The 15,629-nt window shown below is 46.2% G+C and overlaps 1 protein-coding gene across 2 annotated transcripts in view; it reads right to left on the bottom strand.

The window, feature by feature from the left end:
• Window positions 1-15,629, bottom strand: part of RABEP1 (rabaptin, RAB GTPase binding effector protein 1) — a 78,325-nt gene that overhangs the window by 21,103 nt on the left and 41,593 nt on the right. For both annotated transcript variants that reach the window (XM_043993195.1, XM_043993196.1), the window contains exons 3-5: window positions 14,858-15,061; window positions 9,888-10,048; window positions 7,352-7,471 (exon numbers count right to left, since the gene is read on the bottom strand). In XM_043993195.1, coding sequence (XP_043849130.1) covers window positions 7,352-7,471; window positions 9,888-10,048; window positions 14,858-15,061 — 485 coding nt within the window. The remainder of the gene's footprint in view (window positions 1-7,351; window positions 7,472-9,887; window positions 10,049-14,857; window positions 15,062-15,629) is intronic.

Below are 15,629 nucleotides of genomic sequence, written 5' to 3'. Positions count from 1 at the left end.
CTTATAAATTGATGTAAATGCAACTGTTAAAAGAATGTCAAATACTTGAAACTGTTTGCTTAGAAATGCAGTACTACTGTGAATTCACGAAGAAGTGATCTCAAAGTCTGGTTTTAAGTTCTCCTGGGATACTCCATATTTCAAAATAGGATGTTCAACTGTAATTTGTTTTACTATCTGGTATTATTGTTAAAAATATTTATGCTGTTTTAACCTTTTTCTTTCCCTTAATATTCTATTTCATTGATAGGATCACAAACTTCCGTAGCATTCATCTATCTTTTAAAAGTTGTCCTAACTATTAATGGTATTTTTAGGCAAAAAGTGTGAATGATCAGAGCCAACCTTAATGAGGTATCGTCTATTTTGTTTTTTGCTGATATGATTACTGTTACAATTTCTAATGAAAATGTAAAAAGATGCACCTCCCCACCTTCTAGGCCATGACTTTCACCAGATATATAGAACTCTATTTCATTCTCTCCCCACAATGATATCCAGCTCTCCCTCTTTTGGAAAAGCTCTATACTTTCCCCCATACCCTGACAGCTCCAGTCTTAATCTGCTTTTCCCCACCCCTCCCCATGGGCATTTAACTCTTCTGAAATTGGAAAGGTTCTTAGAGTCTCTCAGATCCGATCCGGATTCAGTTGGATCCCTGTAAACCTCTTCCTTGAATCTCACTCTATTCTTCTTTCTAGAGGCAATTAGGATCATTAGGCTGCTGCTGCTTCTTTTTTTGGTGAGGCAGTTGGGGTTAAGTGACATGCCCAGGGTCACACAGCTACAAATTCCTCTTTCTTGAGCTCATGTGACTGCTCGTACAAAAATATTTATAGCAACTCTTTGTAGAGGCTAAGAATTGGGAATCAAAGGAATATCCATCAATTGAGGAATGATGGAAAAAGCTGTGCTATATGATTGTGGTGGAACGGTCTCGTGCTACAGGAAATGACAAACAGGATGACCCCAGAAAAACCTGGCAAGACTAATGAACATCGATGTATAGTGAAGTGAGCAGAGCTGGGAGGACATTGTGCATAGTGACAGCAGGATTGTGAATGACTTAACTACTCTCAGCAATGCAAGGATCCAAGACAATCCCAAGGAACTAATGAGGAAACTTACTATGCACCCCCATAGAAAGAACTGATAAAAAGAACACTTGTGGATTGTACATATATAACCTGGTTGCGATCTCGTGCAGGGGGGAGGAAAGGGAGGGAGAAAAATTTGGAACTCTAAATCTTATGAAAATGCTGAAAACTACCCTTACATGTAATTGGAAAAAATAAAATAAATATTGCTTAAAAAAAAGAAAACCCAGATTATTTTTGGCACATCGATGGTTCCTGTCTCAAATGATGCTGGGTATGCTATCACCGACACAGAAGAGGTCATTGACCCCTTCCTTTGGCTCTTCAGCACAATAGGCTGAATTGGAAGCCCTGACTTGAGCTGGTGAATTAGCAAAAGGAAAACTAGGGAATATTTTTGCCGGATAGCAGGTATGTGTTGGGGATTTGAAGGTGTTATGGAAACATAAAGGGTTCCCTGTAGTCCAAAGGACCATGTCCCATCCCATCCAAGACAGGCAAAAACTAGAAGAGTGAAAGGGATAAAAATTCTGGGCTCTGCTATGGGCCCAATCCTCCCCAACTCTTTCCATTGACCTATGACCTATTGACCCTCGCTCTTTAAGTCACTGGAGTCCTGACAAACTGCTTGGTTTAGGCTGCAAACATTGGGGGTAAAACTGAGATGAGCGGCACATGCCATTTATCTACAATGTGAAATCTGTCCTAAATACAATGTAAGCAAGTCCTTCAAACCTCCCCTAGGAAATTTCCTTCACCCCTTTTCAAATCTGGCAGGTTGATTTTATTCAACTTCCGCCTTTTTCTAGTGATAAGTTTGCATGTTCTCCAGTTGGGTAGAAGCTTTCCCCTGCAGGAAAGCTACTGCAACAGCTGAAGCCAAGTACGCATCAGAAAAGATTTTTCCCACCTGGGGAATTCCTAATGGAGTTCACACTGATTGAGGTACTTCAACACTTACACTATGCTTACCACCCCCAATCCTCAGGTTTGGTAGAATGTCTAATAGATCATTAAGGTTCAGCCTGGCAAGTTTAGGGTTGATTTGACTCTACCATGGCCAAAGGCCCTTCAGTTCTTCTGAACCTTAGGGCAACCCTTTTGGTAAACACTCTTTCATATTTTGAAATCATCTCTGGGTGTCCTATGCCTCTTTTTTCTCCCTCAATTGACTCCCTCTCCATTAAGGCCTCCCTTCTGTTCTATTGTAAAGGACTCACTCGCCCAAACTAAACCAAAGGACAGACACACTTAGAGAAAGGCCCACTGGGTGTGGCTGCTGCCTTTGTGGAATGAGGAGAGAGATGGCTAGAGAGATCCGAGCCCAATTTCCCCTAGCCACCACCAGTGGGTAATAAGGGAACTCTCCATGGTCAGATGATCACCCCATCAGACCACCATCGGTCCTCTATAAAAGTATCTGCCTGTCTCCTGCTTGAGGAGATAGGTACCTCGGAGGACCATGCCTCTGTGCCATGCTTTCTCCCAAGAAGTCCAAGGATTTTTCTCTTGGTTTCCCTTCCCTAGCACCTAAATAAACTATTATTTTACTCTAATTGGATTTGTATGCAAGAGGGTGTAATTCTTTAAAGAGGAATTCCTAAGAACTCCTACCCCAAACCCCTACCCAATTTCCCCTATAACAATGGGATCTACAGGGTCATCTTAGATAGGAGTCAAGCCTAAACTTCAAGTCATTTCCCCCAGGGCTCCAAGAGAGCCAGAGAAGGCAGATTAGTGTGCCCCACCTGGCCGAGCCTCCCAGGCCTCAAACACACACAAGAATCACAACAGGAGAAGAGGTGAGGAATTCAGGCCCCAAGCTCCGGATCGGATCCTGTCATTTTAGAGTATGGGGAAAGGGGGAATGTGTACTAAGTTAGGTCAGAGCCAGATTTCAAAGGACTCTGGGCTTGGGGAGATGACATGGGGCGGGCCCCAAGCTTGGAGAGTTTCAACTGAGCAGCTGTCAGGGAGAGTAAAAAGAACCTGACCACTTACAAGCTATAGCAATGGCCCAGGCAGGAAATGGCAAGGGCCTGGCCAAGGGTGGCCAGTTGTAACTACTGAAGATGATAGAAGTGACAGTGCATGAAGGTACTTGGCAAAGGGTGTGCTACATGGGTGGGTGTGAGAGACACCTTCTGATTTACACACTTGTGACACTCAAAGGAGACAGGGCGGGTGGGAAGAGGTGAGGGTGTGGGGGGAAAGGGAATGGGTTGTCTGAGATAGATTCTGAAACATACAAAGCGCTGGGCAGTAGGTGCAGGGCGGCTGAAGCTCAGTCATCAGCACAACAGAGACAATTAAGCCCCTAAGAACCATGATTACTGAGGGAGGGTGGAAATGGGAATGAGGTCAGGACCAAGCCTCAGGGATCCAGCAAGGGATAATGACAGGACTAGGCCAGCAGGGCAAAGAATCCAGAGAGAGCCAAAGGCCCCTGAGGAGAGGACACAAATCAGCCCTCCTCCACTTCCCTCTCTCATGGAGACCGCATCAGCTCCCCAGGCTTTAGTTTTTTTGTTTTGTTTTTTGGTGAGGCAACTGGAGTTAAGTGACTTGCCCAGGGTCACACAGCTAGTAAGTGTCAAGTATCTGAGGCCGGATTTGAACTCAGATCCTCCTGAAGTTCAGGGTTGGTGCTTTATCCACTGCACCACCTAGCTGCCCCCAGGCTTTAGTTTTTAAGCATTCCATGAGTCTTGAACAAAATCGTCACCCAACAGCTGTGACACTGCTTGGCCTGACAGTCCCGAACACTAGCTATTCCATTCAGAGAGGTGAATGCCCCAGCCCTGCCCACCTGCCCTGACATCACTTCCTCAGGTCCTCCTGGTCCTCTCTAACCCCAGCCCCACAGACCAAATTCTGGCAGCTGGGCCCCATCTCTTCCAGCCTGCCCATTTGCCCCTCAACTGAACTTTCCTTTATATAGAGTCCCCCTACCTTTGTGAAGTGAGCTCCTGGACTAGCTTTTTCCATTAGGATTCCCTAATCTTAACTTAGCTTAGCTTGGCATATTCTAAGTGCTAAACCAATTTTTTTTTTTCATTCATTCTCATTGCCTCTTTTCAAACATGCAAACCAGGGGCAGCTAGGTGGCACAGTGGATAGAGCACCAGCCCTGAAGTCAGGAGGACCTGAGTTCAAATCCGGCCTCAGACACTTAACACTTACTAGCTGTGTGACCCTGGGCAAGTCACTTAACTCCAACTGTCACACCAAAAATAAATAAATAAATAAATAAATAAGTTTAAAAAAAAAAAAAAGCAAATGTGCAACCCTTTTCTTGGAGGCAGCTAGGTAGATAGAGTGTTACTCCTAGAGTCAGGAAGAGCTCAGTTTGTCCACAAACACAACAACTCCATGTTCATGCATGCCAGGCTCTGTTGTCATTCTGGTGTTCTCTGCCTTAGCCCTGTCCTTGGGCCTTCTGGTGACCTCTAAACTCTCACTTCCCTCCTGGGCTATTACCCCTGCACTGGGCACACCTCCTTACTTCCCCATCTTGGCCCCTTGGTACATACACTATCTTCTTCATTTGAGCCCTCACAAGTCCCAGCATTGGATCAAAGGAGTGAACATCAGTAAAGTGTTCTGCAACCCTAAAGGGCTATATAAATGTGAACTATGACTACTACTATTATTATGGATCACTCCCACCATTGTTGCCTTGGCTTGGACTCACCTGCTACTGAGTGTAAGTGGAGGAAATCCTACCACCAGGAGCTCACTGTGCCCACTACCAACTGAGGTGTGAGGCAATCCTCTGCCCCTCCCTATGAGTCCTCCATCCCTCCTCAGGCTTCCCATGGCTCCCCTTCCCCAACCCTCTCTGCTGAGACCCTTGTTGTCCCCAATCTCTCCCTGACTCCTGGCTGCTTCCCTTCATTTGGTCCTCTCATCCCCGCTGGCTACCACTCTACATCTCTGCTCCCCTTTGAGAAGACTGTCTCTATTTCCTTCACAGGAATCTCAGTGACATAGTGGACAGAATACTGGGCTTGGTGTCAGGAAGACCTGAGTTCAAATCTAACAGTCACTGACCCGCTGAGTTTATGAACAGGAAATTGGTACAAAGTCACTTCATGAATTGTGAATGATTTAACTATTCTCAGCGATACAATGATCCAAGACAGTCCCAAAGGACTAATGGTAACATATCCTATCTATCCACCTCCAAAGAAAGTACTGCTATTGATTGAACACAGACTGAAGCAGACTATTTCTCACTTTCTTTAAGTTTTTTCTTTTATTCAAGTTTTCTTGTACAGAATGACTAATATGACTACACAATTGCACATGGGTAACCCATAACTGATTGCTTACCGCCTCAGGGCAGGGGAAGCAGAGGGAGTGATAAAATTTGGAACTCAAAATTATAAATAAAAACGTTTATTATTTTTTAAAAAAGTCACATCACCTGTCTGCCTCAGTTTCCCCAACTGTAAAATGGGGATAATAACGCTGCCTCCCTCCAGGGTTGTTGTGAGATTATACCTATAATGTTTCGAACAGTGCCTGGTGCTTAATAAATGTTTATTTCCTTCCTTCCCTCTCACTCAGAGTCTGGCTTCTGGTCTTGTCGCACCACTGAAAGTGCCCACTCCAAAGTCACTCATGATCACCTGCTTGCCAAGGACCTCTCTACAGACCCTGGCCCTGGGGATCACCTGCTTCCACTGCCACTTCCTCCCCCGTCCGCTCCAAGCCATACCCATGAACTGTGGGGATCTCCCAAAGCTCCCACCACAATAGTGCAACTCTCATGGATTCAATTCATTTCGATTCTGAGGAGCCCAACCCTCTCCCAGTCTCCAGGCTCATCTCCCCAACTGCCTTTCAGACAAACTGAACTGGATGTCCAAAAGTAAGCTCATGATCTTTGCCGCTAAACCCTTACCCCCCCCAGCCTCCCTATTACCATAGAGGGCAGCACCCTGACTCCTCCCTCTGTCTCACCCCCCTTAATCCAAGTGACTGATTTCACCCTTGTACCATCTCCCCAATAGCCTCCTTCTCCCCTCTGACATCCGGTGCAAGCCCTCATCACCTCACACCTGGACTGTTGTAATAGCTGTTGGGGGGAGGTATCTGCCTGTTCCAAGCCTCTTCCTGCTCTGGTCCAGTCTCCAAAAGTGGTTTCCTAAAGCACAGGCCCAATCATGCCCACCTTCCCCAACTCGAGTAGCTCCCTATTGCCTCCAGGAACAGACATGAGGTGCTCTGTTTGGTCCGCAGTGCCCTTCCTAACCTGTCCCCTCCTCCTTCCCTAGTCTTCTTACAGGCTCCTCCCTGACACCCTCATCAGCCCAGTGACCCTGGCCTCCGAGCTCTCCCACAAACTGACATTGTATCTCTCAGCTGCCCCCCAGGCCTGGAACACTCCCTTCCTCACATCTTCTTCCTGGCTTCCCTGAACAGGACCACCTTCTATAGGATGCCTGGAGAGAGTGCTGGGCCCAAAGTCAAAAAGACCCGAGTTTAAATCTAGCCTCAGATACTTTCTGTGTGATTCTGGGCAAGTCAATTAACCTGTTTGCCTCAGTTTCCTCATCTGTAGAATCCCTCCCAGGATTGTTGTAAAGATCCAATGAGGGGCAGCTAGGTGGCGCAGTGGATAGAGCACCGGCCCTGGAGTCAGGAGTACCTGAGTTCAAATCTGGCCTCAGACACTTAACACTTACTAGCTGTGTGACCCTAGGCAAGTCACTTAATCCCAATTGCCTCACTAAAAAAAAAAAAAGATCCAATGAGATAAAGACTGTAAAGCATTTAGCACAGTGCCTGGCCCATAGTAGGAGCTATCCAAGTGATGATCATGTCCAATTGATCCCTAAGTCATTGGCATGCTGGGAGGTATCTGAGAGCAGCAACTGTCTTTTGTCTTTCTTTGTATCCCCAGGGCACTTAATATCCATCATTCTGTCGTTCCTCACAAAGCTCTTCCCCTCCTGTGCTCCCTGTTCTGTTACAGAGGCATTTTCTGAAATAAACACACCTGCCCTCCCAGGACAGCCGAGTCCATCCAATGTGCCCGGGTGTCTGGGCAGACAAGAACTCTTGACTATGGGATTTAAGGATTTCTAAAAGCCTTTATGATACAGAAGCATGAACCCCTATATGAACCTGGAGCTGCCCACGCCAAGGCTCCAAAGACAAAGCTACACTTCATGTCACTGAGTTTCCTTGGGCTCCTAATATTCTCACAGGCCCAAGACTGGCACAGACCTCAACAAAGAGCCCACCTTAGAGGCTTCTAGTTCCTTAATCTTCTCCTCGGCCTCCGTCAGTTTGTCCTTCAGAGCTGCTATCTCTTTCTCCATCGGCATCACCACAGAACGTAGTTTTTCTGCATCCTCTTGGGCCTGAGGTGAATGGAAGGTAGCCACAAACTCTACTCAGTGTTTTAGCTGTTACTGAAGATTTCACAATCATAAATAAACTCAGTCAAAAGAGCCCCATTAACAAATACAACACACACACACAAAACCCCACAAATACACCACACAGTCTAGACACTCATTTTCTCAAAAGGAAATGAACAATTTCTGAAATGTTACCGTTTGATTTTTAATTTATAGATTAACTCTGAAAGGACGATCTCTTCTAAGGCAACCCATAGAAGGTCCCCAGAATATCCTTCAATAGAAATCTAGCCTCTGCCTGTGTCAACCCTTCATCCATTTGGGCTCCTATCTTTCCAGCCCATTGGAAGACACAGCTAGCACCTTTAATTAAATAGGAAACATCCCATCGCTTGTTAGTACAACCCAGAGAGCATAAAATGCTATTTTATGTGAGGTATGACAAGAATGACAGTGACTCCACAGAAATTGCTGTCCCTCTTCTCCCCCTAAACAACCCTTAAGATCATGACCACTGAACTCCAGCTCCAACAAGGAAGACAAAGAGGCAGAAAAATTTTGTGAAAGTATCTCGGGATGCTTTGGAGTCATTAAAAGTATAGGACAGGGGCAGCTAGGTGGCGCAGTGGATAGAGCACTAGCCCTGGATTCAGGAGGACCTGAGTTCAAATCTGGCCTCAGACACTTAACAATTACTAGCTGTGTGACCCTAGGCAAGTCACTTAACCCCAATTGCCTCACCAAAAAAAAAAAAAAGTATAGGACAGAAGAACATCCCACTTTCATCTCTACACATTCAGTGTAGAGGCACAATGGAATTCCAGTCATCCTACCAAGGCACAAAGAGAAACCTCATTTCCCCACCTACTTCCATTTAAAATTTAGGGAAATGGAGCATAACCAGAAAGAACTTCATTTTGTAGTCAATAGAACACATTTTTTTAAAAAATCACACATAAAGAAATGTCTATAGGAGTCGCATTTCTGTCAGATAAATATGTACCCATCAATGTAGTAAAAACAATCATGATTTATTTTTCAGGGTAAGAAAGAAAAGAGAAATTCTTAGCTAAGTATCTTTAAAAATGAAAATAGCGAATTATATGATTTTCTTGGATAATATTTTTGTTCTGTTTTTTTGAAATAAGTTGTTACTGACATCTTTTGTTTTTTATGTCACTGACATTTTCCCCTCCCATAAAACAAATAGTATTTATTAAGACAAAAAACCCCCAAAACTTAAGCCCTCGCTAAATCCCTTGGAAAGGTCTGAAAGCACGTGCCATGTGTCACACGGGTGGCCCACTCGCCTCTGCCAAGGGCTGGCTCTTCTATCTGTGCTCATGCATTACCCTTTGGACTCTTCCATCACGAGCTCGGTGTAGATGACCACGCTGGCCATTCACTTTGTACATGCGGTCTTACTTCCCACTTCCCACTGCTTGGCTCAGACTCCAGGCTCATCATCTCGGAGACGGATCCAGCTTCAGGCTCAATACTTTCTCAGTGTTCCCTCTCTCCTCTCCCTACCTTCCACAGTCCTGAACTTCACTTTAGGTCTGGAATTTTTTTTTTAAAACATTTTTATTTAAAGCTTTGTTTTTTTGGTTTTTTTTGGTGGGGCAATGGGGGTTAAGTGGCTTGCCCAGGGTCACACAGCTTGCAAGTGTCAAGTGTCTGAGGCCGGATTTGAAGTCAGTTCCTCCTGAAACCAAGGCCGGTGCTTTATCCACTGTGCCACCTAGCTGCCCCCGGGTCAGGAATTTTAAAGTGATCTCACTTCTCTGGCACAAAATTCACCATCAGTCATGCGGCAAAATGCTCCTTGGGGGCTTCTCCTCAGGAAGCTTAACACCCCATCACCTTAAAGTGACGGGGCTCCCTGGAAAATGGGTCCCCCAATCCCTTCAGTGGTCCCCTAGTGGGGTGACAAACTGTGGGTTGAACACGGCTCTTGTGGAAGAGGCTGTGTCTGTGTGCTCTGCATGGGCCAGCAGGAGGCACTGGACCCCTCCGGGGAGACAACTGCCCCTCTGGTCCCTCTCCCCACTGGCTTTGGCACCTCTTGGGGCACTGCCCCATGCAAACCTTGGAGGCCTAGCCTGATAATAACCTGCAGAGGCTCAGACACGGACACCTTCCTGGGAAACCCTCCATGGATCAGCAAGAATGCTGTCTCTGGCCCTCCTGATCAAATGTGTGATGAGTAAGGGGCAGTTGGCTGGCCAGCTTCAGAGCTCCCTTCTCAACCCTCACCTACAGAGGAGGGCCTAGGACTTGGAGACAAATGAGGAGCTGCTCTCCTTTAGTCAGGGGGTGACCTTAAGGGAGGCCACCCTTCAACAGAGGCCAAAGGCAGTGGCATTTCTGCCCCACCCACACAACCATGTGTCCACAAACACACAGTGTGGAATACCTTTTTCATCTCGTTCTCCAGATTCTCCTCCTCCTGCTCTTCAGACAGCCTCCTGCGTAAATCAGCGATCTCCCTTTCTGCGGCTTCTCTGTACTGGGCCCACTGTGTCCGCTCCTGCTCCAGCCTGTGGTGGAACTGGTGCTCATAGTCACGGACTGTCTCTACAGAATGTCCCAAGAGAGAAAGGGGGTGGGGGACAGTGAGGGAGGGAGGGAGGGAGGGAGGGAGAGAGAGAGAGAGAGAGAGAGAGAGAGAGAGAGAGAGAGAGAGAGCGCACCCTTCTAAGCAGTCTGTCCAGCAACAGCATACAGACCTACATGTAAAGAGCTGATGCCTGGTTTCTAGGCCATACTTTAATTCCAAGGAAGGGAAAAGTTGTCACTGAGAAAGTAAAGAGGACTATGGCATGATCAAGGTCAACTACAGACTCACATAAGGGTAGACACTTAACTTTAGCTCGTTTACAACATTGTGCCCTGAACTAAACTTACAACTCTAGAAGGCTTCAACAAAGTGTCATCTCCTTTTGATGTCACTGAAAAACATTGTAAATAAAGATTCTGCCACCAGCAACCAGTGCCTTCTGCAATCTGGAAAACACTGCCAAACTTAACTTCACCAAACTGTCATTTCAACCTTATCCAATAATCATAATTACTGATAAAGGTCAGAGGTCTGTCAGAAAACACAAGAATTTTTCTTGCAGAAGTATAGTCATAGGGGCAGCTAGATGGCACAGGGGATACAACACTGGCCCTGGATTCAGGAGGACCTGAGTTCAAATCCGGCCTCAGGCATGTCACGAAAAAATTTTTTAAGTCCGATGGAAGAATGAAAATAACAAAGTTTCCAGGCTGAAGCAAATAGGTTAATTGAGAGAGGGTTAGTCCCTCAACAAAACCAATAGGTTTATTGAGAGGGTTTTAGCCTCTCAATAAATCTGGTCATCCAGGCATTGGGCCTGAAAGACCCAGAATCACAAAATTCATGAGTTTATATACCCTTCCAAACATTTCTAAAATTAGAACATATTCTTAGGAAATATCAGCATTATGATGACAATAGGGTGGGTCGTTGTTAGGCCACTGGTCAGCAGCGTGAACTCTTAGCAGTATTGCTGACCATGACCAGATCCTGCGATATTACCTAATGCAGATATCACAAGATCAGCAACACCATGTTCATTGGAAAATTAAGAAATATGGGAAAAGACTTAACCTTTTAACCTTATGCAATCTATATGAATCACAATTTTTCTAGTTAATATATATTGATTATTATCTTAATCAAATCACTAAAAACTATAGTAAATCTCTTATAACTAAGGGATGGGGAAAATCTCACTCACAGGCACTTGACATTTACTAGCTGTGTGACCCTGGGCAAGTCACTTAATGCTCATTGCCCTGCAAAAAACCCCCAAAAATAAACAAAAAAAAAAGTGTAGTCATTTTCTCACCAAGAAAATACAGTTGTGAAGATGACCACAGCAACCTTCCGCTTCTGGGTGTCTCCTGCCCATCCTTCAAGGCTCAGTCAGCTCCAGGGGTCTCTTGCACTGCTCACCCGCTATCTCTTCTCTCGGCCTCCTCAAATCACCTCATATTGATTTGGGTACTGGCTAGACCTCCTCAGATTGGACAGCTCCTTCCTGAACCATTCCTCTCTAGACTTTCTCTACTCCACCCCCACACACGGTACTTTAATCTCCCCCCACTCCTTCCAGCTTTCTTTTAGGGGTAGTGAGGACTTCATACATCAGTCATACATTAGACACAGAGTAAGCACTCAATAGATGCTCTTGCTCTTTTTACAAGGGCAAAGGCCTCTCCCTGCACAAGTGATCCCATTCTGTCCCATCCCATCTCCTCCTCTCAGTTCTCTTCAATCTCTCCCTTTCTCTTACTGCTGCTCATGTCTCCTCCACCCCTGCCTCTTCTGTCCTTTGTGGCAAAAGACGTGTGTAGCGGACACCTCCTCTCGCACGCTGCTTCTGCCCTCGTCCTTCCCCCCAAGCCGCTCTCTTCCGCTCAGTCCTCAATCCTTGACGTCTCTCTGCAGCCCCCGATGCCACTGATCACTCTCTTCTCTATGGGTTTTCAAGGCCCTGCTGTTTCCTGGCTCTCTGTCTCTTTTGTCCCATCTCTATCCATGCCCTCTAACTGTGGGTCTTCCTCAAGCTTCTGTCCTGGGCCCTCTTGTCTTCTCTCTCTGTGTCACCTTCACTAGGTGATCTCATTAGCTCATCTGTCACATTGACCTATCTTTCCCCTAACCTCTCCGTTGGCCTCTCATTTCCAACTGCCTGCTATCTATCTCTAAACAGATGTTCTGTGAACATGCCCATCATTGTCCAGGGCATGCTGCCTGGGCACAGGAGCTCGACATGTTGTTCTGGTGATGTGCAGAGCTGAGCGGAGCCCCTCGGGCTCCACACTCTCCCAGAATCCCCCCAGATCCTACGCTTCCTCCTCTCCTCAAACACCGCCCACACCGTGGGCCTGCTACCATCATGACCACATGTAGTCCTTGCCAGAAGGGAATCTCTGAGAACAGACAGTTGGTACTTAATATTTTTTGGACCTTGGTGTGGCAAATACTTCTTACCAAGAGGGATCTGCGCTGCTGTTAGGCACATGGACAAAGACATGGACACAGTGGGCCTATTCAGTCAGCTGAGCCTGTCCTTGGCCTCTCTGAGGCTGAAGGTTCAAGGATCAGAGCACATGATGGCCCAAGGCTGTCTGTATTCTACAATCTGGGGCCCAGGGGCAACTCGAGTCCTGGCCTTTCCAGCTCCAAAGTCAACTTTCTGTCTCTGTGACCTCATACTATGACCCATAACTCTCCCTGCTCTCCGGTTGTTCACCAAGGATGTGACCACCCTGTTCTGTGATGCTGCCAAGGATGGAACCCATTTCAGTTTGGTCCTATTAGACAGGAGCCCTGCTGAACACACCCAGCTTCCAGGGGAGGACTGAAGGACAGTTACCTCCATGACCAATGGACATTGGGCCTTGGCCAGATCCCCTTTTGACTGCGTTGATCCTCCCTACCTCAGGAGGCCCGTGCCTCTCAGACTCTTAAACCAGGGCCAGGGTGTTGTCCACACCCATACTGCTTGCCAGCATCATTCAGCCTCAGACCATATGGGGCTTCCTTATCTCCTAGGGCACTGGCATATCCATGCAGCTGGAGGGTGCCACTGGACATAAAACATTGGGCCTAGAATCAGGAAGACCCGAGTTAAAATTCGGCCACAGACACTTCCTAGACGTGACCCTAGGCATGTCACTGAATGTGTCTGCTTTAGTTTCATCAAGTGTGAGAATCAAAGGAGACACTACTTCTAAAATGTTTAGTCCAGTGCTGGGCACACAGCAGGCACTACAGAAATGTCACTGTTCTTATCAGCCATAATTGGTTCAAATGTTCCCCAACAGATCTGCATCCTGCCTTTCCAGCTCTCTGCGACTCCAAAAAGAGCAGCCACAAATAGTTCTGGTGCCTGTGGGTCCTTTCCCGCCTTCCTAGGTGGCATTGCTAGGTCAAAGAGTAAGCAGGGCTTAATAACTTGGGAGACAGAGTTCCAAGTTGCTTTCCAGAACTCTGGACCAATCCACAACTCCACCATCGAAGCAGGCCTGTACCTATTTTCCCACATCTCCTCTAATACTGGTCATTTTCTTTTTCTGTTGTCTTTGCTAGTCTAATAGGAATGAAGCAAAACTTCAGTATTCCTCTAATACTTAGTGATTTGGAGCACTTTTTCATGATTATCTATAGCTTCCATTTCTACCTTTGAAAACTACTTGTTGATTTTTTGAATATTTATCAGCTGGCAAATAGTTCTTTTTGGGGGGTGGGGTGGAGGGGGTGGGGCAGGGCAATGAGGGTTAAGTGACTTGCCCAGGGTCACACAGCTAGTAAGGGTCAAATGTCTGAGGCCGAATTCGAACTCAGGTCCTCCTGAATCCAGGACCGGTGCTTTATCCACTGCGCCACCTAGCAGCCCCCTAAATAGTTCTTATTTTTATGAATTTGAAACAGACCTTTATCAAGTAAACTTGCTGCAGACTTTCTTGCTGTAGTTACTGGCTTTCCTTCTGATTTTAGCTACGTTGGCTTCATTTCTACAAATACTTTAAAACTGTATATGATCAAAAAATGCCAACTTTATCTTCTATGATCCTCCCTAACCCTATTTGGTCAGGAAATCTTCCCCATCATGGATCTGATAGGCAATTTCCAAGTTTCCTCACCCTTTATATCTTGTGTCCTTATATTAGTGTGTAGTGTAAGATGTTGGTCTATCCCTAGTTTCTGCCAGACTGCTTTCCAGTTTTCCAAATAGTTTTTGTCATAAAGTGAGTACTTATACCCCAGCAGCTGGGGTCTTTGGGTTTATCCAACACTAGGCTACTGGATTCACTTACTTCTGTTCATCTGTTCCCCTGAGTGACTTCTATTCCAAATCAAGTGCCAAATGGTTTTGAGTTACTGCTTTGAAGTATAGTCTGAAGTATAGTTTGAGATCTACTTCCACTATGTCCCCCTTTCTTCTTTTTCATTATTTCTCTTGAGATTCTTGACTTTTTGCTCCTCTATAGGAGTTTGGTTATTAATTTGTTTATCTTTATGAAGAAACCCTTTGGTAGATTCACTTGTATGACACTAAGTAAATTTAGGTGGTGGCATCCTTTTTATTCTATTAACCCAGCCTACTCAGGAGGAATTAAGATTCTCCAATCATTCTGTCTGACTTTATTTCTGTAAAGAGTGTTTTAACTGGGAGTTCTTCAATGTTCTCAAAGCTGGGCTCAGACTGCATGTACCAAAGATGTCTCATTCTCCTTTACCCCAATGCCATCCTTCGTCTCCTTTGGAGCTGCCCCCTTTTCTAGCCCCAATGTCAGCAGCATCCCTCCCCTCCTCAGGCAGGCCACAGCAATGCCCCTTCCTCACTGTACCTTTCATGACAGCCTGCAGGGAGGCGACCTCTTCTTGCCACTGCCTCTTCACCTCATCAATCGCTTCCTGTTTGGTGTTCTCTGACACCGTGGCGATGGCCTTGATGTTCTCCATCTCGGCCTGGGCTTCCCACAGCTGTGTCCGGAGGTGCCCAAGGTCGTCTTGTGCTGCCTGCAGGACGGCATTCTGTCTTTTCAGGTCCTCTGAAGAGAGGAAAGACTTTCTGTTAGAGTGGGTAGGTGGGCATGTGGGTAAGGGGGGGGGGGGAAGACTGTGCAGGACACTCTCCAAGAGGAGCCTCACATGTTCTACCAGGGGATGCCTGGGTATCTTAGCCAGGGCTAAGTTAACATCCTAGACAATGGAGAGCAGAAGTACTGCTAGGAAGAAGGAAAGAAAGGTCGGTGGGAAACAATAAGAAGCACTTTCAGGAAGACCCCAGGGAGTCCAGCCTGCTTGGAGGAGAAGGAGGAGTCATCTTTCTTTTACAGATAAGAACAAGGGTTGAGAGAGCTTAATTGAGTTGCCCTCCATCCCCTAGCTCCAGTCTGAGGCAGGATTCACACCCAGCTCTTCTAACCCCAGGTCTCACACTCTCTACATCCACCAGGCCTTTGAGCTGCTTAGATGGAAGAAAAAGGTTTTGTCTGAATAACTCTCAAAGCTAGGCACCTGAAAACAAGAAATGTACCATAGATACAGCAATTTGTGCTGCAGCCAAAGGTGATGGGGAAAACCTTTACCCAAGGGCCAGTCTTCTGAGATAACACC

This window comes from Dromiciops gliroides, chromosome 3 (assembly GCF_019393635.1).
Source record: "Dromiciops gliroides isolate mDroGli1 chromosome 3, mDroGli1.pri, whole genome shotgun sequence".
Classification (NCBI taxonomy): Eukaryota; Metazoa; Chordata; class Mammalia; order Microbiotheria; family Microbiotheriidae; genus Dromiciops; species Dromiciops gliroides.
The sequence above is the reverse complement of the archived record's forward strand: the minus strand, read 5'-3'. Positions and strand labels throughout refer to the sequence as shown.